Here is a 26,694-nt window from a genome sequence, read left to right as displayed (position 1 = left end):
CAGAGGGGTTGGAAAGGGACAACAACGCCGGCTGCGGTGTGGTTGGTGCTAAGATGACGACCTTAGTGCTGGATAACGGAGCTTACAACGCCAAAATCGGTTACAGCCATGAAAATGTGTCGTAAGTGCTTGCTTTCTCCGAGGGACAGGATGTATACGCCTAGTGGTATCATGTGCTACGTTTAATCTCCGGACATCAATGAATTGCAAACGCCCCCGCGCGGCCCTAACTTAGCCAGAGGGACGCCCTGGTTGGAGTTGGGTGGGTGGTTGTGATGCTTTGAACTGGAATTGATTTTGGTTTTAGTTTTGGGTTGCGAGCCCCGGAAGTGGGATGTTTGTTTTATTTCGTAACAGGAAATAGCCATGGAAGATAGGCTTCTAGAGATGCTTTCCTGACAGAAGTTCATTGGCCTTTGGAAACTGTGGTCAGCGTTTGGGTGTTTGTGGATTTGCCTGGGGACAAGATTATAGGTTTCATTGGATTCTCAAAGGGTTCTATGACCTCCCAACAGTCTAAAAATCACGGTCCTAGGATCTAGAGGCTTTGAAGACTTTGGCCTACTGGCCGACCTAGTTGAAACTACTGGTATTTTGAAAAAGAAATGAAAGAGAGAAATCAAACTGAGTAGGAATGTCAATTGTTACAATCTTTCTGGAAATATCATTGTCGCAGAGGCTGGAGTGCAGTGGTGCGATCTTGCTTCACTGCAGCCTCCTCCACATCCCTGGTTCAAGCGATCCTCCTGCCTCAGCCAACCGAGTAGCTGGGATTCCAGGCGTGCGCCAACACTCCCGGCTAATTTTTTGTATTTTTAATAAAGATGAGATTTCACCGTGTTGGCCAGGCTGGTCTCGAACCCCTGGCCTCAAGCGATCTTGGTCTCCCAACGTGCTGGCATTACAGGCATGAGCCACTGCACCCAGCCGACACAGCAATTGTATTTTTTTTTTTTTTTTTTTGAGACAGAGTTTCACTCTTGTTACCCAGGCTGGAGTGCAATGGCGCGATCTCGGCTCACCGCAACCTCTGCCTCCTGTGTTCAAGCAATTCTCCTGCCTCAGCCTCCCGAGTAGCTGGGACTACAGGCGTGCGCCACCATGCCCAGCTAATTTTTGCATTTTTAGTAGAGACGGGGTTTCACCTTGTTGACCAGGATGGTCTCGATCTCTTGACCTCGTGATCCACCCGCCTTGGCCTCCCAAAGTGCTGGGATTATAGGCGTGAGCCACCGAGCCTGGCCAGCAATTCCATTATTACTTAGAGAATTAATTAGAAGTACTATATTTGATAAGAGTAAGTATAAGGGTGCTTTGTATTATTCATAGACATTGTGTACAGGTAGCCAAAAAATGGGAAGCAAGCTAAATAATCAAGATTGGCTGAATACATCATAATACAAATATGAGATTGATAACAAATGCAGATTCTTAAAATTATGTATTCAAAGAATATTTAAACATGTAGAGAAAATGCTGACAGTATTATAAGTGAAATAAGCAGGTACAAAACATTTTTTTTACAGTATTATCCTAATGTCATCTCATATACATATACAGACACATTTGTATGCATACATGTGTGTATAATTGATAATGACTCTGGTTTGTCTTCCAAACCAGATTGTAAGTTCATGGCAGGCAGCAATCATTTAAAAAAATAGTTGCTACTTCTGTACCCTGTAACAGCATCAGTCCCCAGCCTTTTTGGCACCAGGGACTGTTTTCATGGAAGACATTTTTTTAATTTTTTTGAGATGGAGTCTCATTCTGTCACCCAGGCTGGAGTGCAATGGCACAATCTCAGCTCACAGCAACCTCCGCCTCCCGGTTTCATGCGATTCTCCTCTCTCAGCCTCCCAAGTAGCTGGGATTACAGGTGTCCACCACCACGCCTGGCTACTTTTTGTATTTTTTAGTAGAGACAGGGTTTCACCATGTTGGCTAGTCTGGTCTCGAACCCCTGACCTCAGGTGATCTGCCCGCCGCGGCCTCCCAAAGTGCTGGGATTACAGGCAGGAGCCACCGCCCCGGGCCTCATGGAAGACAGTTTTAACATGGGGGTGGGGGTATGGGTGTGGGTGATGGTTTTGAAATGAAACTGTTTTCAGTTATTAGATTCCCACAAAAAGTGCACAAACTAGATCCTTCATATGCGCAGTTCAAAATAGGGTTTGTGTTCCTATGAGAATCTAATGTTATGGCTGATCTGACAGGAGGTTCAATTTAGGTGGTATGCTCACCACCCCCGCAACCCCAGTGCTCACCTCCTGCTATGCAGCTCGGTTCCTAACAGACTATGGACAGGTACCAGACCACAAGCCCTGAGATTGGGAACCCTTGCCCTACAGCATCTTGCTGATTGAAGGTCTTTGGTTTCATGAAAACTTAATTTTTATAGGCATAATTTTTAACTTATGAATCTTTAATCCAAATGGTATTAAGACTTTCTGTGTTAAAGCCAGAAAGACTAGGACCTTTACCAGCACTTTGGGAGGCCGAGTCAGGTGGATCACAATGTCAAGAGATTGAGACCATCCTGGCCAACTTGAAACCCCATCTCTACTAAAAATACAAAAATTAACCTGGTGTGGTGGCAGGCACCTGTTGAACCTGGGAGGCAGGGGTTGCAGTGAGCAGAGATCATGCCACTGCACTCCAGCCTGGTGACAGAGTGAGACTCCATCTCAAAAATAAATAAATAAAAATAGAGACAGGTCTTGCTCTGTCCACCCAGGGTGGAATGCAGTAGTGGGATCATAGTTCATTGCAGCTGCAAACTCCTGCGCTCAAGCAATCCTGCCTTAGCCTTCCAAGAAGGTAGGAGTATAGTTGCTCATCATCATGCCTGCCTGATTTGTATTTTTATTTATTTTATTTATTTATTACTTTTTTGAGACAGAGTCTTGCTCTGTCACCAAGGCTGGAGTGCAGTGGTGTGATCTTGGCTTACTGTAACCTCCGCCTTCTGGGTTCAAGCAATTCTCATGCCTCAGCCTCCTGAGTGGCTGTGACTACAGGCATGTGCCACCATGCCTGGCTAGTTTTTGTATTTTTTTTTTTTTTTTTTAAGTAGCAACGGGGTTTAACCCTGTCAGCCAGGCTGGTCTCGAACTCCTGACCTAAAAATTCAAGTGATCGACCCGCCTTTGCCTCCCGAAGTCCTGGGATCACAGGCACGAATCACCACACCCGGCCGTATTTTTTATTTTTGTAGAGACAGCATCTGGCTATGTTGTCTAGGCTAGTCTTGAACTTCTGGTCTCCAGTGATCATCCTGCTCCCAAAGTGCTGGGATTATAGGCATAAACCTCCACTCCCAGCCTTTTGTATTATTTTAAGACAGAATGAGAAACACTGGATATACCAATCTTAGGATACACCAATCTTTTGGCATCAAGAGTAACGGTTAAGTAAGGATGTTTTGGTGAGCTAAATATTTAGGGAATAATTATTTGTTTCCTTATTTCTAGGGTTATTCCTAATTGTCAGTTCCGGTCAAAAACAGTACGTCTTAAAACTTTTACTGCCAACCAGATAGATGAAATAAAAGATCCTTCTGGACTCTTTTACATCCTTCCTTTTCAAAAGGTAATCCAATTAATTATGTTTCATTTCTAGCATTGTAGACCTAAACTTTAAGATCATTTTAAATTGTATTTAGAAAAGGCTGTGTGTATATATGTATGAAAATATTTTTAGATCTCTGAAAAAAGGTGACTTACATTTTAACTACAATCTAATTAAAGCCAAAAATTAAAATTTAATTGTTTGGGTAAAAATAAATGATTATGATTTAGTTACTTATTGTGAGTACTGGTTTTTACTTAGGTTAAATCTAAGTTGTATGCACACATTAATTTAAGAACATAAGTATAGGGAGGCAACTCTATATATTGGTATGTCTTTTGAACCCCTACCATTTTAGTTATTGTTTATTTGTGGGTTTTTTTTTTAAACTGTTTAAAGGAGAAAAGCGTAATAATATAATCGGTTTGAAATTCATACAGCATCACACTGGAAATAATAACCAAAGATAGAAATCAGTGCTTTAAAATCTGATTTTTAAACATTATTCAAATATTTAGAATCTGATTTTTTAAAATTATTAAAATATTCTTGATAATTAAATTTATAAAAATATTTTTTAGGGCTACTTAGTGAATTGGGATGTTCAAAGACAAGTTTGGGATTACCTTTTTGGAAAAGAAATGTATCAGGTAACAAATTAGAGTATGTATTCAAATTCTATTTCCATGTCTCATTGTAATGAAAAATAAGAACTTATATTTTAAGATTTACAAACTTATATCTATGTTCTCAGCACATATTTAAGCCACTTTTAAAACAAATATTTAATAAATGCAAGTGAATAGAATTTCTGTGTTGAAGTGGAGGTTGAATATAGTCTATATGAAACTCAAAATTTGACTTCAGATTTCTATTATTAGATCAATTCACTGTATCATCTTAATTTTCACAGTAAATCATTTTTGCTTGCATATCTAAATATGTGAATATTACAAGAGGATTTTGTGCTTTTAATGTCTATAATGTGATTATAGGTATACAGAGAAAATGTTCAAGTTTTAATAATTCTCAAGAATGTGTGGGAAAGAATTACATAAACTTGAATATCTTAAGCTTCTTGCCCTTTTTCTTTTTTTCTTTTTTTTTTTAAATTTAAAACATCTGCAGGCCATGCATGGTGGCTCACATCTGTAATCCCAGCACTTTGGGAAGATGAGGCAGGTGGATTACTTGAGGTCAGGAGTTTGAGACCAGCCTGGCCAACATGATAAAACCTTGTCTCTACTGAAAATACAAAAATTAACCAGGCATGGTGGCTACACACCTGTAGTCCCAGCTACTCGGGAGGCTGAGGCAGGAGAATTGCTTGAACCCAGGAGGTGGAAGTTGCAGTGAGCCAAGATTGCGCCACTGTACTCCAGCCTGGGTAAGACTATGTCTCAAAATAAATGAATAAACAAATAAATAAAACATCTGCAAGTATTTTTTTTAATATGATTTCCTTTTGTTTCTTTAATAGAGATGGGGTTTCACCATGTTGCCCATGCTGATCTCAAACTCCTGGGCTCAAGCAGTCCACCCAGGCGAGAGCCACCGAACCCAGCCCCATTTTCTTTTCTTGTCTTTGTCTTGTCCTGTCCTTTTTTTTTTTTTTTTGAGATGGAGTCTTGCTCTGTTGCCCAGGTTGGAGTGCAGTGGCGTGATCTCAGCTCACTGCAACCTCTGCCTCCCGGGTTCAAGTGATTTTCCTGCCTTGGCCTTTCAGTAGCTAGGACTACAGGCGCAGGCCACCATGCCTGGCTCTTTTTTTTTTTTTTTTTTTGTATTTTTAGTAGAGATGGGGTTTCACCATGTTGGCCAGGCTGGTCTGGAACTCCTGACCTCAGGTGATCTGCCCAGATTGGCCTCCCAAAGTTCTGGGATACACAGGCTGAGCCATCGCGCCTGGCCTTGTTTTCCTTTTATTTAGAAACGTAACAATAGCCCCAATACTCGTTATATCATTCATTAATTTTTCCACAATTATCTTTAAGCAATTCCATGGTAACATTTTATTTTCTCCTATTTTTTTAGAGACAGAGTCTCACTCCATTGCCCAGACTGGAATGCAGTAGTACAGTCATGGCTCACTGCAGCCTCAATCTCCCATGCTGGAGCAGTTCTCCTACCTTATCCTTTTAAGTAGCTAGGACTACAGGCATGCACCGCCATGCCCCGCTTATTTTTATTTATTATTATTATTATTAGAGATGCCCGCTAATTTTTATTATTTTCAGAGATGCCCCACTAATTTTTATTTTTTATTATTATTTTAGTAGAGATGGGGTCTTGCTATGTTGATCCACCCACCTCAGCCTCCCAAAGTGCTGGGATTACAGGCATAAGCCACAATGCCTGGCTGGCATCTTAATATTAATGCTACCTCTAAGAGAGATAAAATTATATAATAATTAAGTACATGCAATCTATAACTAGACTCCCTGGGTTCAGATCTTAGCTCTGTCATTAAATAGGTCTATAAACCTTGATCACTTATTTAACTTTTCTGTCCCTCAGTTTGCTCATCTATTAAATGGGGATAGTAATGAGACTTAACAGGATTATTGTGAGGATTAATTTTGTTTGTATATGTAAAACAGGTGTAATTATCACTGCAAATTATAAAACATTTTGGAATGTTTTCTCCTGTAGGTTGATTTTTTAGATACTAATATTATTATCACTGAACCATACTTTAACTTCACTTCAATTCAAGAATCAATGAATGAAATTCTATTTGAAGAATACCAGTTCCAAGCAGTATTAAGAGTAAATGGTGAGTTCAAGTTTTCACTGAAATTGAGTTATATGACTATGGATATGAATAGGTTAACATAAAGTTCCAAAATACTAAGTGGCATTCTTGGCTGGTGCAGTGGCTAACACCTGTAATCCCTTCACTTTGGGAGGCTGAGGTGGGTAGATCACTTGAGTTTAGGAGTTTGAGATCAGCCTGAGCAACATGGTAAAACCCTATCTCTACAAAAAAATACAAAAATTAGTTGAACGTGGTGACACACACCTGTAGTCCGAACTACTTAGGAGGCTGAGGCAGGAAGATCACTTGAGCCTGGGAGGCTGAAGCTGCAGTGAGCTGTGATTGTGCCAGCCTGCATGACAGAGTGAGATCTTGTCTCAGGAAAAAAAAAAGAATTGAGTTATATGAAATGTGAATATGGATATGAACCGAGTAAAGAAACTCTTTAAGTTCCAGAATACTAAGTGGCATTTTTTAGATTTGAAGGAAATAAGACTTGGAATTTTTTTTGTTTGTTTTTGAGAAGGGGTTTTGGTCTTGTTGCCCAGGCTGGTATGCAATGCAGTGGTCTTGGCTCACTGCAACCTCTGCCTCCCAGGTTCAAGCGATTCTCCTGCCTCAGCCTCCCAAGTACCTGGGATTACAGGTGTGTGCCACCATGCCCAGCTAATTTTGTATTTTTAGTAGAGATGGAGTTTCACCATGTTGGTCAGGCTGGTCTTGAACTCCTGACCTCAGGTGGTCTGCCCGCCTTGGTCTCCCAAAGTGCGGGGATTATAGGTGTGAGCCACTGCACCTGGCAAGACTTGGAATTTTAAAACTAAATGGACCCTTAGAGATTATATAGTCAGATACTACTCACTTTAACTTTTTACTAATATTTATTTCTAATGAAGTTACTAGCCACATATTTCTCACTTCTGAAAGATTCTGAGGTAGTTGTCTTTTCTGTCATCTATGTGTTTGCTATTATTATTGTTTATTTTTGTTAAGTCAGGGTCTTGCTCTGTTGCCCAGGCTGGAGTGCAGTGGCACAAACATGGCTCACTGCATCCTCTACCCCCCAGGCTCAAGGGATCCTCCTGCCTCAGCCTCCCAAGTAGCTGGGACCACAGGTGTGTGCTGCAACGTCTAGCAATTTGTTTACTTTTCGTTGAGACAGGGTCTCATTTTGTTGCCCAGGCTGGTCTCAAACTCCTGGACTCAAGTGTTCTTCCCGCCTTGGCCTCCCAAAGTGCTGGGATTATTGGTGTCAGCACAGCACCAGGCCCAAATCTTATTGTTTTAAATAATGTTAGTAGCCCAGGCTGCCGGTGTGAGGGAGAACAATCTGTAAATATCATCTATAAGCAAGGCTTAGATGACATGGCATGATTGTGTACAACGAAAGTATTTAAATATTTAACTTTCAGAATTTAAGTCCATAAAAGCAGCCGTATGTGTGGTGGTTAAGGGCACAATCTCAACCAGGTGCAGTGGCTTACGCCTATGATCCCAGAACTTTGGGAGGCCAAGGCAGCAGGACTACTTTAGGCTAAGAGTTTGAAATCAGCCTGGTCAACATAGTGAGACCCCATCTCTACAAAAGAAAAATTAAAAAATTAACCAGGCATGGTGGTGCATGCATATAGTCCCACCTACTGAAGAGGCTGAGACAGGAGGATCACTTGAGCCCAGGAGGTCAAGGTTGCAGTGAGCCATGATTGTTACCACCGGGAAGATGTTACTGGCATCTCATGGGTAGAGGCCAAGATGCTGTTAAACATCCTGTAATGCATAGGAAAGCCCTCTACAACAAGGAGTTATCCAACCCCAAATGTCAATAGTTCCAAGATTGAGAAACCCTATTCTAAAGACACACTGTCTAGGTTTGAATACTCGCTCTGGTACTTCTTAACTGTGTGACTTTGAGTACATTACTTAACTTCTCTGAGCTTCAGATTCCTTATCTGTAAAATGGGATTGTTGTGAGTATTAACACACTTATACATTATACAGATTTTAGAATAGAGCCTGGCATGAAATAAATGATCAGTTAAAATGAGCTGCTGTTGGAGTAATTATTTTAAACCTTGGAGTGAATATTTACCTTTTTATTATGTTTACCATGTAAGTGTGATGTTTTATATTAAAAACACTATAAAGATCTTTTGACAGTTATGAATAGTATTATAAATTAACATTTTTCTTGTAATTAAAGGGAACATTTTTGGCTTTGTGCTTGTCTTTGTTTTCTAACATTTTAATTGCTTTAAACTAGTGTTATATTTTTATTCATTTTTTTCTTTATCTTTTTTTTAAATAGCTGGGGCTCTCAGTGCACATAGATATTTCCGAGATAATCCTTCCGAATTATGCTGTATCATTGTTGATAGTGGATATTCCTTTACACATATAGTTCCTTATTGTAGAAGTAAAAAGAAAAAAGAAGCAATTATTCGGTGAGTTGCATTTAATTTTCATGTTGTATCTAAAGATTAAACAGAATGGTATGTGCAGTAATCAAATTTGAATTATCCTTTCAGGATAAATGTGGGAGGAAAACTCTTAACCAATCATCTAAAGGAGATCATATCTTACAGGTGATGCTTATCTTCAATTCTTTGGCAGGATGGGGCTCTGGGGATGAACTTTTTAAAGTAATTTAAGATTATTCCTTACTTTTAAGACTAGGCATGTGGCTCACACCTATAATCCCAGTACACTAGGAGGCTGAGGTGGGTGCATCACTTGAGGCCAGGAGTTTAAGACCAGCCTGGGCAACATGGCAAAACCTCACCTCTACTAAAAATGCAAAAATTAGCCAGGTGTGGTGGTGCCCTGTAATCCCTGTAATCCCAGCTACTTGGGAGGCTGAGGCATGAGAATCACCTGAACCAGGAGGTGGAGGTTGCAGTGAGCCCAGATGGCACCACTTCACTCCAGCCTGGGTGACAGAGTAAGACTGACTCTCTCCAAAAAAAAAAAAATTGTAAATGTTGTACATTAACATAACTTATGTTACTATTTTTAGTTTTATTATATTTAAAACATAAGTAGAATTCTTAAATCTCAATTTCTTGTTACATTAACTTTGGATGGTATCATACTGTCAGCATCCCTTTGCCCCTTATGTGCTCCCCCACAGTGTTGCTGACCCTTGGCAGCCACTGATTGACTTTCCATTGCTATATGTTTGTTATTTGAAGAATGTTAGTTTCTTTTTGTTTTCTTTTTACAATTTTATTATTACCATTATTGTTTTTTTTGTTTTTTTTTGTTTTTTTTTGTTTTTGAGATGGAGTTTCGCTCTTGTTACCCAGGCTGGAGTGCAATGGCGTGATCTCGGCTCACCGCAACCTCCGCCTCCTGGGTTCAGGCAATTCTCCTGCCTCAGCCTCCCGAGTAGCTGGGACTACAGGCACGCACCACCATGCCCAGCTAATTTTTGTATTTTTAGTAGAGACGGGGTTTCACCATGTTGACCAGGATGGTCTCAAACTCCTGAGCTCAAGAGATCTCTTACATTAGCCTCCCTTTGCAGCTGGGATTACTGACCTGCATTTCGAGCTCCTGAGCTTGGCAAGAATGTTATAGTCTCAGATAACTAGAAGGAGGATACTGACTGTTACCAACACAAAAAAGTAGATAAATGTTTAAGGTGATGGATATTCTAGTTATTCTGATCTGATGCACTGTATGGGTTTCTTTTTGATTCTGAGGCAGGGTTTCACTCTGTCACATGGGCTGAAGTGCAGTGGTGTGTTCATGGTTCACTGCATCCTCAACTCCTGGGCTCAAGCAGTTATCCTGCCTCAGCCTCCCCAGTAGCTGAGACCACAGGCATGTGCTACCACACCTAGCTACTTTTTGTATTTTTTTGTAGAGACAGGTTCTTACTATGTTTTCCAGGCTGGTCTTGAACTCCTGGGTTTAAGCTGTCCTACCGCCTCAGCCTTCCAAAGTGCTGGGATTATAGGTGTTGCCACAGCACCCAGCAAAACATCACTGTGTACCCAAGAAATATGTATAATTATCACATATCAGCTTAAAATAATATACATGTATGTTTTAAAGGATACTGGTGAGAGAATGAATACTGGCATGGCCATGCCCAGTCATGCCATACATTTAGCAATTTTTTCATTAAAAATAATTATGACTAGGTGCAGTGGCTCACATCTGTAATCCAGCACTTTGGAAGATCAAAAAGTTTTTGTTTATTTTTAAACATGTTTATTTCTATAGTAAGCCAATGTTTTCTTTGATTTACTTGTCAGATATTTATTAAACAGCTTATATGTGCTTGGTACTATGTGCTGACTCAACAATACTTACATAATCAGAAAAGAAAGTGCATGGAGTTAAAGCATTGTGTAGCAAGATTCTAATCAGAATGGTTTAGTGGAGGAAGTTTACTCTTTAGTTAGAAAAACCTTCCCACTTAACACCGTTTTCAGTTTCCTTACCTATAAACTAGACTAATACCTGCCCTCAGAGGAATAGTGTAGAAATTAATGGAAGTGAGAGTATTCCATAAGGTTAAAATTATTTTACACATTCAAGAATTTAATATTTCAAAAAATCGGTTGCCTGAAAATTTAATTCCAGAAAAAAAATTTTGGATAATTGTAAATTATATGTAATTGTTTGTTTCAAATTTTGCAACTTTTATTTCTATTAGGCAGCTACATGTTATGGATGAAACACATGTGATTAATCAAGTGAAAGAAGATGTATGCTATGTGTCTCAGGATTTTTATAGAGACATGGATATTGCAAAGTATGTATAATGATAATTTAAGAATTGGAAAGTAGATTGTTGGGGATATTACACATAATTAGAATATTTCATAAATCTCAATTTTGTTTTCCAGGTTGAAAGGAGAAGAAAATACAGTAATGATAGACTATGTCTTGCCTGACTTCAGTACAATTAAAAAGGGCTTCTGTAAGGTAAATTTTAAAAACCATCAATGGCTGGTTGCTGTGGCTCATGTCTATAATCCCAGCACTTGGGAAGACCAAGATGGGAGTTAGAGACTGGCCTGGGCAACAAGCAAGAACCTGTCTCTATTATAAAATAAAAATAAAAATAAATCAATGATATTTCAAGTGATCACCTCTCACTTGAAGAATTTCACATCCAGCGGGGATTGGCAGGGCCCTTATAGAGAGTTTTTTTTTCTTTTGTTTGGCTTTTGTTGTTGTTGTTGTTGTTGTTTTGAGACAGCATCTCACTCTGTCACCCAGGCTAGAGTGCAATAGTGTGATCACAGTGCTCACTCTAGCCTTGACCTCCGAGGCTCAAGTGATCCTCCTGTCTCAGCCTCCAGAGTTGCTGCAATTGCAGGCTTGCGTCACCACACCTAGCTCATATTTGTATTTTTTGTAGAGATGGGTACCTACATTGTTGCCTAGGCTGATCTCGAACTCCTGGGCTCAAATGATCCTCCTGCTTTGGCCTCTAGGTGTTGAGATTACAGGCATGAGCCACTGCTCCTGGCCCTTAGAGAATTGTTGATGACTACCTTCCTACTGGCCATTTCACCAGGCAAAAGTGAAATTTGATTAATAAATTTCTTAGTAAATTTATTTAGAAAAAGAACTATCAGCCAAAAGATAGCACATGGGACAAATCTGGAGATAAACAGTATCATTATGTATATTATAGTTAACCTATTTTTGTTTATTTAAAAATTAGTTTAAATCGAGTTAGAAATTGGTTATTTTCTTATTGTGAAAATTATTGATATAGCTGACCCAGGGCCAAATTTCATTCCTGTTTGGTCTGGTATGATTAGATTAGAAGAGGGCAAAATCCAGTGGAGTTTCAAAGTGTCAAGAAGCAGTTTGTCGTGGATGTCAAAATAATTACTATTTATCTTTAATAAGCTCTGATAAAATTACTTCTGTGTTTAGGTAAATGTGAAGTTTGCCTTTCTGGTTAACAGATTGATGAGGACTGTTGAGAAGTTAAAAATCTTTGGTCAAAAACATAAGCACATTTGCAAAAGGAGACATTTATGATAATATTCATTGCAGTGTACTTTAAAATAGTGAAAAATTGAGACCTGCCCAGATATCCACTAATGGAAGGAGAATAATTTTTGATATGTTCATATAATAAAATAATAAGCAGTAGTTACCCAAGTAGAGCTATATAAACAGCATGGATAAATCTCAGAAATCTGATTTTCATAGAAAAGCACATTTTAGAAAGCTATGTATACTTTCAGTCTATGCAGAATAATAATATATGTTCTCTTTTTTGTGAGAATAATATGTTATTAAGGTTTACATAAAGATGAAGTAAAAGTATAAAAAAACTATGTGAATGATAAAACACCAAATAAGAGAGTGTCAGCTTATCTGTAAAGTTACATTAAGCTGGTTGGTGAATACATGGGTTTTATATAATTATTTATACTTTGTATGCCTGAAAACAAAAACAAATTTTTTAGGGGCCAGATTATTGAGGTGAAATATGAATCAGAGTTCAGAGACTACTTGGGGACTTATAAAACTGAAATCATCCTTTTACATTCTTACAAACAGATCCTGGAGGCTGAGTGTGGTGGCACACACCTACCTATACTCCCCAGCATTTTGGAAGGCTGAAGTGGGAGGATTGCTTGAGGCCAGGAGTTTGAGACCAGCCTCAGCAACAAAGTGAGACCGTGTCTGAAAAAAAAAAAAATTAAAATTAGCTGGGCATGGTGTCACACACATGTAGTTCTAGCTACTCAGGAGGCTGAGGTGGGAGGATCACTTGTGCCCAGGAGTTCGAGGCTACAGTGAACTATGATCATTTGACTGCACTCTAGAGCTGGGCAATAGAGCTAGAGCCTGGCTCTTTAAAAGCAAAACAAACAAAAAATGAAACAGATTCTTATGAAAGGACCTAGGCTGGCTTTCAGAAATGGGAATTGAGATGGATTATGGGATAAGCTTGCCTGGGCATGCATCAGGTAGAGAGAAACTGTGGAAGCCCAAGTCCTAGCTAGCATATGGAAGGTATATATTTTTTTCTTCTTTACAAGACAAGGAAAACTGCCCCAAACATTTAAATACCAAACCTCTTTCTTATTAGACACATTTGATCATTGTCATTTTTTATAGCTGATGCCTTGTGGAAAATTTGTGGTACCCTTTAGGGTTAATGGAGGTAAAGTAATCCTGATTTCTGCAGAGATGGTTCTGAGTAAAAATCTCAGTGATTTTCAGTCTCTTCAAACTTGACTGATCATTAGAATCTCTTGAGGCACTTCAAAACAAAACAAAACAAAACAAAACAAAACAAAACGTGTATCCATGTTCTCAGTTCCTCTTCCTAGAATTGCTTATTTCATAAGTTTGAAAACTTAAAATCTCTTCCAGATGATTGGATAGTCAACTAGGAAATCTTTTTTTTTTTTAGAAAAATTCTCCTTCCCTGCAAATGACAACCTATTTGTTTATTGGACATTTTCTTCTAAACTCTGCCAGGTTCTTCTTTGCCAAATTATGAGCCTTGTTTTCTTGAGTCAGTACCTTATGCAATGAGCCAGTAGAGGTGTGGTTATTCTCCCAGTTGACCATTACTTTACTCATCTTTAGAAAAAGCAGAAGCCATATAAGGTTTTTTATTGGCTTGTGACCTTGTGAACAGATCTGGTTATGGACTGTACTTCATTTACTCAGAATAGACTCTTGCTGATCCTCATATATAATGTGTATTTTAATAGCAGGTGAGTGGACAAAGTCTGTTGGGACTGGGGTTTTGGCAGATGATGCAGTGTTACAGCAAATGTTTCTTGTAGAAAGAATGGTTTCATCTTAGTCAATTTTGTTAAAAATGTATACCTTATTCAGAGTCTGTGTTAAATCATCTTAATTTTTTTAAGACTTAGAAACAGTTATATTTTATATATTGGGATTTTTGTATATTGTTTTGATTTTAATACTTGATTAAAATGAACATTTATTTGAACTTTATTCCTAGGATTTTGTTAACACTTGAACTCTGATAGTTTTAAGAATATTTTTAAGTAGTTGGAAGAAAGTTACATACTTGATTTTCTAGCTCTAATGTTAATGGTAGTAACAATAGCAATAAAAATAAGGTCTGTAATATCATTACAGATAACAACCGATAGAAATTCCAGTTTTCTTTCTTATCAGAAAGGAAGCCTACTAAAGTATAATGAATTTGACTGAGCTAAATTGAGAAAATCATCTTCATTATTGATTACCACTTTCTACAGAGCTAATATAACATAAACTGACCATATCTTTAATTGTACTGGAACTAACTTTATGAGGGCTATGTAGTAATCATGACTTACATTGACACATAACCTAAAGTAGCAGCTCCCAGTGACACTTATACATTTCATTTATGTCTAAAATAAAAGTCTATTTTAATTATACTCTTAAAAACAGAAACTACTTGTACCAGATTACATTTATTGTCTTGTTTTGAGATGGGGGTCTTGCTCTGTAGCCCTGGCTGGAGCGCAGTGGTATGATCACAATTCACTGCAGCTTTGACCTCTCAGGCTCAAGCGATCCTCCCATCTTAGCCTCCCAAGTAGCTGGGACCACAGGCGGTCGCCACCATGCCTGGCTAAGTTTTTAAAAAGTTGTCTGTAGAGACGAGATACCATGCTCATCTATGTTGCCCAGGCTCATCTCAATCCCTAGGCTCCCACCTTGGCCTCCTAAAGTACTGGGATTATATGCATAGCCAGTGTGCCCTGCCTCTGGATTACATGTTAATAGTTAATGGCTTTAGTGCTAACATTTAACAAGGATATCTAGTTCTGACTCTCTCCCCTAGTCATTTGATCCAGAATAAGTCACATGATCCTCTTCTGTCAAACAGGACTATAAACTAGATAACCTCTAATGTTTTGTCAACTGAAATTCTCCAAGTCTGCATTTATCTCAGGTTATTTTGAATGTTGGCAAATTAGTTATATCCCTTAAACTCAAGCCAATGAATGGCTGGAATTTAATGAATTTGTAAATTCATAGGAAAGATTTTCCATTCTGCTTAAGAAGGAAGAATACTTTTGTGAGGCATAATATTTTTCTTTTTGTTACTATAGCAGTATTTTGGGTTAAAATGATTTATAGTTTTCTGGTCTTCTTAGAGTATTTGAATATTGTATACTTTTCAGGATATTTTTTATTTAAAAATAATGTTTTGAGCATGGAATTCCGAATGATCAAAATCTAACTATTTATATCCAGGTTATGAGTGGTAGTATAGTGGAAGGAATATTTTGTAAGTGCTTTGGGTTATGATGTGAATGACCTTGAACAAGTAATGTAGCCTTGCAGGGCCCAATTGCATCATTAATTTAAAAGGAAAATATGCCCATCTTACAGGGTTATATGAGAGTTCAGTTCATGTATGTAATATGTTTAATGAATGACATGTTGTTGTCTTGCATGCTGTTACTCAAGAATTTGAGTAGCTACTGTGTACCAGGTACTTTTTTAATGCTAGTTAGTGGATATGTGATGGTGAACAACAGTATAAGCCAAGAAGGATAATATGGGGTGATAGAGAATGGTGAAGGATCCTGTTATTTGGACATCAGGAAAAACCTCTCAGGAAGCTGAAATCTGAATAGAGAGTAGATGGCTGATTATATTAAGGAATCTATAATATTCTTTATATATTACTCTTTAATAATACATTGCTAATATTTTAATATATTTTAAGTATTTTTATACTTACACAAGGGACTGGGACCCATCCTTTTATGGGAGGACAACTGCATTTATAAGTCAAATGAAATGAATGTCTTTACCTGAATCTAGAAAAGCTGATAGTTGTAAAATTGAGAGGGACCATTATTTTAATGATCTAGAGTATCGTGGAGAGAGATTATTTTTTCTAGCCCCATCAGCTACACTTCACAGAATGGGTGGATTAGCAGAAAATAAATAACAAGAAAATATGCGTCATGGTTGTTTAAAGTTTGTTTGTTATACATAGGCCTCATACATATAAAATTAGCATTATAAGGTAATTTCAAGGATAAGGACCATGGACTTACTTAAATCATTTGGAAACTAATTTTGAATAGAGATTGAATACATAGTAAAGAGATGTAGAGATGTAGGCTTTTTCCAGAAGGGAAAGGGGAAATCCTAATAGAGCCACATATCCAGTAAACACCTAAATTAGGGGAGTGAAAGTAGGCAGTAGTAGAAACACAAGACATAGTACAATGTGTTTTATTTAGACTGTGTTCTTTGTTCCCTAGAAACTAGAATCATTGTACCATTATAGGTAGATTATGAAGTTCTCTCTTGTCTGTTTTCCCTCTTTTTCTTGGTATTTTAATTTTTTATTTTTAAGAGACAGGGGTCTCGCTTTGTTTCCCAGGGTAATGTTGAACTCCTGGGCTCAAGTGATCTGTCCACTTTGGCCTCCCAAAGTGCTGGGATTACAGGCATGAGTCATGGTGCCTGGCCCTCTTTGTATTTTAAAGTGCATGGAATAGAGCTTCCAAATTATCTGTGAAGGAACAGCCGTATTAGCGTCAGTAATTATTTAGTTGTGTTTTGTGTGGTTTTGGCAACAGTAAAGGCAGCCACATTTTTTTAAATTTTGAGACTCTTGAAACTTCCAAGAACTAGTTATTATTAGTCATGTGAGCCAGATAATGTAACTTAAACTTTTAATCTTCTTTTTCTTTAAGCCAAGGGAAGAGATGGTGTTGAGTGGAAAATATAAATCTGGGGAACAAATTCTTCGTCTGGCCAATGAGAGATTTGCTGTTCCAGAAATACTCTTTAATCCTTCTGATATAGGCATTCAAGAAATGGGAATTCCAGAAGCTATTGTCTATTCAATTCAGAATCTACCTGAAGGTACATAAACAGAGTAAAATGCTAAAGAATTATAATTGTTTAAAAACATCATCCTATGAACCCTGTTTCTTCTAAATAATTTCAGGCAAATTGGTGAGTCTGTTTTATTTGCAGAGATTTCTGGATCCCATAATGCACTTAAATAATTATTGATTCATCTTTGATTATAAGTTTTTTTCTTTTATCTTTTTTTGTGATTGTAAATTTGACAGAGGAAAAATCATTATGGTCCATTTAAACTTGAAGAAATGTATCTCTCCATGAGTATTAAATTGCCATATCCATTTTAGAAAAGTTTTAATTTAATCCAGATCTGTATAGAATAGAAATTTATAATTTCACAATTTAATGGTTTTCAGCTATTGATGGATTGGCTTATTCTTTCTGTTATATTTAGACTAACATACAGGATTAATATTAAAGAGATTGGAATATGGTGCTTCATAGTGATTTCATGCCTTAAGTAAATAATGTTCTAGAGTTTTAGAGTACTTTAATATCTCCCTGGTTCGCAAGAAGTAGGCATTGGAGAAAATCTAGGACAGGCCATGTAATTCCCTCTCATTAAAAAAAAAAAAGAAAAACATACTGCTATCCTTATATAATTATTTCACAGCTGTTTTGATATTTCACATTTTATATAAAGTTGCAGTCATGATGTTACAACATTTTGTACTACACTGCTTTAATGTCATGGCAGAGTGAGACTTAAAGTCACTATAAGGAAACTCTGCCCTTGTTTTGGTGAACAGAAACATTAGGTGGGATGGCCTGTACCTGTTAATTCCTGATGGATTTCCCAGTTACGTTTTGTTGACTTTTAATACTTAACATTTGCTATCATGTAACTTTAATGAGTGTTCATGCTTAGATCCTTTGTTTAAACAAAGATTATGAATGTTTTTAACTATCAAAGGTAAGTATTGCATAACATACGTTTGCCTCAGTGAGATAATATGGAGATTGGGACTTGTAAGTTCAAATGTCATGAAAGACCTTGGTTTCATCCTTATGGTAGCTTACAGTCTCAGCCCACAGCAAGACCCCCCCCCTCCATTTTAGAGAAGAATGATTATAATTATCAACTCTTTGTTACTATAGTTGTCACTCACTTATATATGGCTTACACGAGTATACAATAAGTAGCCAGTAGTTTACCCTCCTCACCTTAGCTTTTTCTTTTAAAGATCTGTGAGGTCATATTTCACTGTTTAATGTCTTCACTTATATAAACTGTAACCTCATTAGAAATCTTAGAGTGGATCTGAAAATTTATTTGGTTTCCCACCAGTAACTATAATCCTTAATTGCTTATCTGATCCCTCATCTACATCGTTTCAAAAAAGTAAACAGATTTTCTAATGCCTTTTTTCCTTTTCTTTCTCTGTTTCTTCTTTTAAAGAAATGCAGCCGCATTTTTTTAAGAACATTGTCTTGACAGGAGGAAACTCCCTTTTCCCAGGATTTAGGGATCGGGTTTACTCAGAAGTTCGATGTCTTACTCCAACAGACTATGATGTTTCTGTTGTGCTGCCTGAAAAGTAAGTGTTGTTTTATATAGAAACAAACATGGAAGTCAGTGTGTAGAAAAGGTGGTCTGTTGACTTGAGTTTAAAGCCTGGCTCTCCCATGGTGGCTGGTTTATTTCACCTGCTCAATATTCATTTTTCTTCTTTCAAAAATTGAAATGATAAACCTTACATTTCACTAAATTAAATGGGATAGAAGTATGTACAGTGCCAGCCATTATGTTTCGTACACAATGGGTGCTCAATTAAGTATATGGGGTGATTACGCCCATGTAGTAAATCAGCCTTGATCCTAAGAGATTTTTATAGGCAAAGCAATCAAGTTATTGTCTATATGATTTATCTGAGATGTATTATTTCTTGACAGTTCTGTCAAGAATAGAAATTTAAGAATCGAACCATTGTGATACGTTTTATCAATTCATAAGTTGTTTCGGAATTTTAAAAAATTCTAAATATTTTAAATGACTTTTACTCATGAGTTTTTTAAAATTCAGAATTGTTTTACATCTACCCCGTACCCTGTTATATGAGAAAAAGTGCATTTCATCACTTCCACTTTAGTGGTTAAAACAAACTAAGGTAGGGCCAGGCACAGTGGTTCTCACCTATAATCTCAGCACTTTGGGAGACTAAGGCAGGCAGATCACTTGAGCTCAGGAATTTGAGACTAGCCTGGGCAACATGGCGAAACCTTGTCTCCACAAAAAAATACAAAAAATTAGCCGGATGTGCTGGTGTGCACCATTAGTCCCAGCTACTCAGGAGGCTGAGATAGGAGGATCATTTGAGCCCAGGAGGTAGAGGTTGGAGTAAGCTAGATTGCACCACTGTATGCCAGCCTAGGTGACAGAGCGAGACCCTGTGTCAAAAACAAAACCCCCCAAAAAAACAAAAAAATGAAGGTAGAGTTTATAGCTCTAAGAAAGGTTTATAGATCATCCTATTCAATATTCTTATTTTGTAAATAAAGAAACAGGAGCTCATGAGTTGGCAAATGCCTTATGGTGAGTTAATAGCAATGATCAGATTAAAACCCAGTTTTCTTACCTTCAGTGAGGACTTCTTACTAAAATACTTGTCAAAAAAACCCACACCTAGTGTTAGTGGCAGAGTTGCAAGCAAGACCCCACATACCTGACTTTTAATTCTACAGTTTTGTTTTAAAGCTAAAGTAGAATTTTCCAAAATTAGTAGAATTTAATAGAAGGCTCTCATTGGTATCACTTTATTTTACAGCTGTAAGATAAATGAATAAACAATTTTAAAATATTGGGATGATTTTTATCACCATTAATGTTTATATGTTCTCAAGAGTAGAAAGCATATTGGATTTTTATCTTACATGCATCGATTACAAGCCAAGGGATCCACAGAAATAGGTCTTATTAATGTATTAAATAAATTTTTATTGTATATCTACTGCTTTTTTATATGTATACTTATATATAAATCCATTTTTATAAAAGCGTAATGCAAATATAATAAATACAATAAAGAAACATTTATTGACCAGGTTTGGTGGCCCACGCCTGTAATCCAACCACTTTGGTTGGCCAAGGTAGGGAGATCGCTTGAGTCCAGGAGTTTGAGGTTACAGTGAGTTAGGATTGCATCACCGCACTCCAACCTGGGCAAAGCATGTGACCCTGTTTCAAAAAAAAAAAAGAAAGAAAAGGAAAAGAAATCCTTTATTTTTTTCTGTAGAGACAGAGTCTCACCACGTTGCCTAAGCTAGCCTCTAACTCCTGGGTTCAGTGATCCTTCTGCCTTAGCCTCCCAAAGTGTTAGAATTACAGGTGTGAGCTACCATGCCCAGCCAAGTTGGGTTTTAGGGTTTTTTGTTTTTTGAGACGGAGTCTTGCTCTGTCACCAGGCTGGAGTGCAGTGGTGTGATCATGGCTCACTGCACCCTTGATCTCTGGGCTCAAGTGATCCTCCCACCTCAGCTTTCCACGTAGCTGGGACTGCATGCATGCGCCACCATGCCTGGCTAATTTAAAAAATTTTTTTTTAGAGAATCTCACTATGTTGCTCAGGCTGTTCTTGAACTTCTGGGTTCAAGCAGTCCTCCCACTTCGGCCTACCAAAGTGCTGGAATTACAGGCATGAGCCACCATGCCTGATCTTTAATAGAGATAAAAGTCTTACTCTGTCATCCAGGCAGTTGTGTGATCATAGCTCACTGCAACCTCGAACTCCTGGGTCCAAGCAATCCTCCTGTCTCAGCCTCCTAAGTAGCTAGGATTACAGGTATATGCCACCACACCAGAAAACATTGATTTAACTTTTTTCTTTACCTTTTATAGATTTGAAACTCTAAACTGGGGAAGAAGAAGAATAGAAATAGAATTGAGTCATAACACAAAGTATAACCTTAGTTGTAGATAGCAAAACCAAACTATACCTGCTCAAATTTTACCTATTGTCTCTGTCCTCCCACATAATTGTTTATCATATCCTATGTTTTCTGTTTCATTTATTAGAGGCAACAAAGTGTAGCAGCAAAAGTACAGACTGTGAAACAGTTCTGAGTTAAATCCTAGTTCCAGCCTAAATTCTAGTTCCAGACTTAACCTCTCTGAGCCTCATTTTTCAAATCTAGAAATTGGGAGTAATAGCTATTTTATGGGTTGCTATGAGAATTATTGAGATGACATATCTTTGCCAGATACAGAATTTAGACTCAGTATGACAGTTTTTCCTTTTAGGCATCTTTTGATCTTTTGCTTATATATATATTTTTTTCTTTAGAATTAGAGGGTCCATAAATTCAGGACATAGGGAAAAAGGAACACTTACTATTTTATAGCAGTGACAAAGGTTCCTTTCCTTTTTAGTTTGCTCTACTCATGTGAAATGTATGCTTCTTTCTGTACCTTAAATGATTTTCTGTTGGGTAAAGCTTGCCACATTTTAATGGCGAAAAACGCAAATTACTTTTGCACCAACCTAATAGTAATTTATGTTTCAGGCATTTCAGTTTTCCTGTAAAATCATCTGGGTTCATTTATACCTTTATTTTCAGCCCTATTACTTATGCCTGGGAAGGTGGAAAACTGATATCAGAGAATGATGATTTTGAAGATATGGTGGTAACAAGAGAAGATTATGAAGAAAATGGACATAGCGTCTGTGAAGAGAAATTTGATATTTAAGCAACATTTTTGAATGAAAGTCTTGACTAGTTGTGACCATAAGGTTTAATTTCAAAGTTTCTTTTAAAAGAGGTTAAGGAACTGTGTTACCTTTCATCCTAAGAAAAAGCCTTTAATTTATGTAAATACTTTGATCCATTGCTAATTTTCAAAGGCTTCTTAGGTTATTACAGTAAACTGTAACTCAGTCCACATTTTCATTTAGGAGCTAGACCAGCATAACAATGCTTATGCTGTTTCCAAGGGTAGGTATTATTTTTCATTAAAAGCAGAAAGGATGAATGCATTTTAAGTTGAATTCTTCAGAGCTGAAAGCACAAATTTAACTGCCTCACTGGTAAGATTTCCTTAGAAGGTAGTTTTGTGTGATTGTGACTGAAGTATTTTATTTAAAAATTGTCATCCTTATTTATACATTCTAAAGTTGGAAAGACTGATCTTATACATTTGTAATGTTTATTTTGTACCTAGAGCACATTTAAAAGGGTGGAGACTAAAGCTAATAAATTTTTTTGGTCACTACTATGTTGGCAGAATATCTTTTTTCACTCATAAAAGTACTGTACTATCTTTTTAGGATAAAAAGCGATTTGAAGTTAACTCACGGTTGTTCAAGAACTCTTATTTTTTTGAGACGGAGCCTTGCTCTCTCACCCAGGCTGAAGTGCGCGATCTGGGCTCACTGCAATCTCCACTTCCCGAGTTCAAGTGATTCTCCTACCTCAGCCTCCCAAGTAGCTGAGATTACAGATGAATGCCACCACATCTAGCTAATTTTTGTATTTTTAATTGAGACGAGGTTTCACCATATTGAGACTGGTCTCAAATTCCTGAGCTCAAGTGGTCTGCCTGCCTCAGCCTCCCAAAGTGTTGGGATTACAGACCTGAGCCACAATGCCTGGCCTGTTCAAGAACTCTTGATAGAAAACTCTTTTAAAACAAAACAGAGATCCACAATAAACATTAAAGTGTTAAAGATTCCAGCTTTCCAATTTTGGGAAACAGCTGACAGTAACATCAGTGAATGGATCAGGTAGGTTTTTCTGATTGCAAGCAGTAGAAACTCATTTGGCCTATCTTCAGCAAAACAAAATTTGTCAGCATGACAGAGGATAGCTTATAAAGTCTAAGGAAAGCTGGGTCCACAGCCTTAGGAAAGATAAAAACCAGGGTAATTTTGCAGTCTTAAGTTACAGAAACTGAAGGACAGTCCTTCTAGAGCCCTGCCATCAAAATAGCTCAGATATTTTCTATCTTATGTCATTGTGCTCATGAATCAAATTTCTAGCAATCTTTTTCCTCTAACTAGGATTATGTACCTAGCCTGTGGCTCTAGGGGCTTAGATTGACGATGCTACTGCAATGGCCTAGAGTGAAAGAAAGTAGTCTCCCAAAGGAAAACTGAAGTGAAAAGATGAATGCTGGTCAGAGTGAAAGAGCTGTCCACTTATAGTCATAGATTATATTGCTTTAGGGCCTGGTCATTCCGTCCTAGACCTAGACTGGCATTGCAGAGTTGCAAAGTGACTGTGATACCTGGTTACTGGCATATAATCATTGGACAGTGTAGCAAGAAGATGCTGGTGATACAAGAAAAATTCTTGCAACCAAGCAATATAACTGTGCTAGAAGTTCAAGGTGATATCACTGGAGGTAGAAAAGTAAGTCCTCATTTAAAGTGCATTACCTGTCTGGACCTCATCCTGAATGGCAGAAACGCCAACCACATGTTCTTCCTTTGAGGAACTGGGTCATTCCTCAAAGCTGCCTTTCCTAAACATGCCCCAGCCTGATGTTTACATTCTGCTGAGAATGGTGTGTATGTGTTTTTTCACATGCTTATTACAGTAAACTAATTTCCATATAAACTCTGTCTCATAGTGTTCATTTTTGAGCTACAATTTTTTTTTTTTTTTTTGAAATTAACATAAACCCTAATCCTTTATCACTAGGATCAAAGCTTTCATCCATTTTAACACCTATCTAATTTTGAAACTTTATTGCTAAATATAGATGTTGTTTTAATATATTTGATTTCAAAGCACACTTTTAACATTAGCTCTATCTGGAGACTGTAGATCATAAAATATTGGCTCTAAATAGTAATATCTAGAGTGATATTTTAAAGATATGTGTTGTTTTGGAAAAACATTTTTGAATTCAGTGATGATTGCCTCAACAGAGCAAACTAATCATGTTAACCTATTTCTCTACGTGTTCCAAATCCCATTAAATGTCCATTGGGGAGGGGAAGGAGGTACATGGGGGAGGAATACACAGGGTACATTCAATGCTATTTGTGATACAGTATTTCTCAAGCTAGATGTTGGGCACTGGGTATTCATTTTATTAGAGTCAATATTATGTGCATGAAAAAATTCCTATCTTGTGTAAGATTAAATCCATAAGTAATTCTAGTAAACAAAAAGTATTGATGTGAAGTATCTAAAGTATGAAAAACAAATGGGATTAGATTGTTAGAGAAACAAGAATAAGAAAACCCATATCCCAAATCAGGGCAGGAGAAAACTACCAAAGAGGTAAAAACAATTCCAGAGATATTTTAATCTCAAGATGAATAGAGAGAGTAAGAGAAAACTGGGCATGGTGGCATGTGTCAGCAGTCCAGCTACTCAAGAGGCCAAGGTGGGAAGATTGCTTGAGCCTAGGAGTTTGAGGCTCCAGTGTGCTACAGTTGCACCAATGAGTAGCCACTGTATTTCAGCCTAGGCAACATAGTCAGACCCTGTCTAAAAAAAAAGAGTAGAAGGAGATCATGGGTTAGCCATTAAAAGATCGAAACCTACAGCTGTGCCCTACTCCCTATATTGTTATTGAGGTTAAGCAGTAAAAGGGGTTAAAGTGTAAAGGTTGGAAAGGAAAGACTAGAAATAATTTCATATCCCCTAAGGGCATCAGAGTAAGAAGAAAATTTTAACGGAGCAGTGAGTTGTATCACTGAACTCTGATTAAAGCCAAGAGCTTGGACCTTAGAAAGAATTCTGACAGGGCAGGGCCCTAGGGAACTCAGCACATCTCCCTCCTGTTTTCCTCTCACTGCCCCCCGCCCCAGGTGGGTGGATCACCTGTGGTCAGGAGTTCGAGACCAGCCTGGCCAAACATGGTAAAACCCTTTCTCTACTAAAAATACAAAAAATTAGCCAGGCATGTTGGCAAACGCCTGTAATCCCGGTTACTCGGGAGGCTCAGGCAGCAGAATTGCTTGAACTGGGGAGACAGAGGTTGCAGTGAGCCAAGATCGTGCCACTGCACTCCAGCCTGGGTGACAGAGTGAGACCCTGTCTCAAAAAAAAAAAAGACAAAAAACTTTTGCTTAATAAATGGATTGAACAGCAGAATGGACACTAGCAGTGTGCTGAAAATCTGGGCCGGGTGTGGTGGCTCACCCATGTAATCCCAGCAGTTTGGGAGGGCGAGGCAGGTGGATGACTTGAGCCAGAGAGTTCGAGACCAGCCTGGACAACATGGTAAAACCCCATTTGTACTAAAAATACAAAAAATTAGCTGGACAGGATGGTGGGTGCCTGTAGTCCCAGCTACTCAGGAGGCTGAGGCACTAATTGCTTGAACCCAGGCGGTAGAAGTTACAGTGAGTCAAGATCACACCACTGCACTCCAGCCTGGGTGACAGAGAGAGCCTGTCTAAACAACAACAACAAAGACTGAAAATCTGAGTTGGAAAGAAGCTGAGGGTATTTTCCCAAAATGTAGCATAACTGAGCAAGCACTTGGGATGGCTGGGGAAAGAAGCTAACCAATGTCCATAGTGTAGGTTACGCTGTCCACCTAAATATTAAGAGCCTTACCTACAGAAGAGGGCTTTTGATAAGAAAGTTTTTGATAAGCTTTCACACAGGCAACAAATATCCTTGCATTTGGGGCCTATTCTTGAGTTTCTCCGCATATTTCCCTAAAGCTTCTCATTCCTAGGTTTCTTTTTTTTCTTTCTTTCTTAAAATTTATTTTTATTTCTTTTCGAGATGGGGTCTTGCTCTGTTGCTCAGGCTGGAGTGCACTGGCGTGATCCTGGCTTACTGCAGCCTAGAACTCCTAGGCTCAAGTGGTTTTCTCACCTTAACCTCCAGAGTAGCTGGGACTACAAACTTACTCCACCACGTCTGGCTAATTTTGTTATTTTTATTTTTAGAGATAGGGAATCTTGCTATGTTGCCCGTGCTGGCCTCGGACTCCTGGCCTCAAGTGATCTTCCTGCCTTGGCCTTCCAAAATGTTGAGATTATGGGGCTAAGCCACCATGCCTGGCCTAGGTTTCTTATCTTGTAGTTGTCAAATCACTGACCCTCTGGTCAAACCATTAGCTGTCATCTCCACCCATATCTCGAACTACCAGAAATATTGCTCTGATTTCTCCCTGGGATAACTTCTCCTCCTCACTGTGCACACTGTGGGTTAGGTGTGCACAGCAGCATGTGCTGCCATCAACTGGAAGTGGCATATACAGGACTGGATTCAGACTGGTCTTAAGGACATGAGTCAATTTTATGAGCTACTTGCAGCTTCTCAGGAGGCTGATGCAGGAGGATTGCTTGAGCCCAGAAGTTCGAGGCTGCAGTGAGCTAAGATCACACCACTGTACTCCAACCTGGGCAACAGAGTGAGATACCATCTCTTAAAAAACATTTTTTTAAGTTATCATCTCACATAGTTCATGAGGGTCAGAAATCCAAGAGTAGCTTTATTGGGTAGTGCTGACTCAGGATCTCCCATGAGCTTGCAATCAAGCTGACAGCTGAGAATGCAACCTCTGAAGACTTGGGTTGGAGGATTCACTTCAAACTCATTCACAT

General features: G+C 38.2%; 1 protein-coding gene across 2 annotated transcripts; it reads left to right on the top strand.

The window, feature by feature from the left end:
• Positions 1–22,391, top strand: ACTR6 (actin related protein 6). Of its 2 annotated transcripts, XM_012469258.2 has the most exons (11): positions 1–121; positions 3,474–3,591; positions 4,152–4,220; positions 6,223–6,346; positions 8,634–8,769; positions 8,854–8,910; positions 10,992–11,090; positions 11,185–11,263; positions 17,008–17,179; positions 18,582–18,720; positions 21,737–22,391. In XM_012469258.2, exons 1-11 carry the CDS (start codon positions 54–56, stop codon positions 21,864–21,866), a joined length of 1,191 nt encoding a protein of 396 aa, XP_012324681.1. In that variant the 5' UTR covers positions 1–53; the 3' UTR covers positions 21,867–22,391. The 2 variants fall into 2 exon arrangements, with proteins under 2 accessions (XP_012324681.1, XP_012324682.1); XM_012469259.1 differs by lacking the exon at positions 4,152–4,220.
• The last annotated feature ends 4,303 nt before the right edge of the window (positions 22,392–26,694 follow it).

The sequence above is a fragment of the Aotus nancymaae genome, unplaced genomic scaffold (assembly GCF_030222135.1).
Source record: "Aotus nancymaae isolate 86718 unplaced genomic scaffold, 86718_ANA_hifiasm-v0.15.2.pri h1tg000016l, whole genome shotgun sequence".
Lineage (NCBI taxonomy): Eukaryota > Metazoa > Chordata > Mammalia > Primates > Aotidae > Aotus > Aotus nancymaae.
The sequence above is the reverse complement of the archived record's forward strand: the minus strand, read 5'-3'. Positions and strand labels throughout refer to the sequence as shown.

What these genes read in the sequence shown, in the direction of transcription:
- ACTR6 (XM_012469258.2), top strand. Translation starts at nt 54, where the DNA reads ATGACGACCTTAGTGCTGGATAACGGAGCTTACAACGCCAAAATCGGT. An exon ending in TACAGCCATGAAAATGTGTC is followed by an intron (nt 122 to 3,473) that starts GTAAGTGCTTGC and finishes CCTTATTTCTAG; the next exon opens with GGTTATTCCTAATTGTCAGT. An exon ending in AAGGAGATCATATCTTACAG is followed by an intron (nt 8,911 to 10,991) that starts GTGATGCTTATC and finishes TATTTCTATTAG; the next exon opens with GCAGCTACATGTTATGGATG.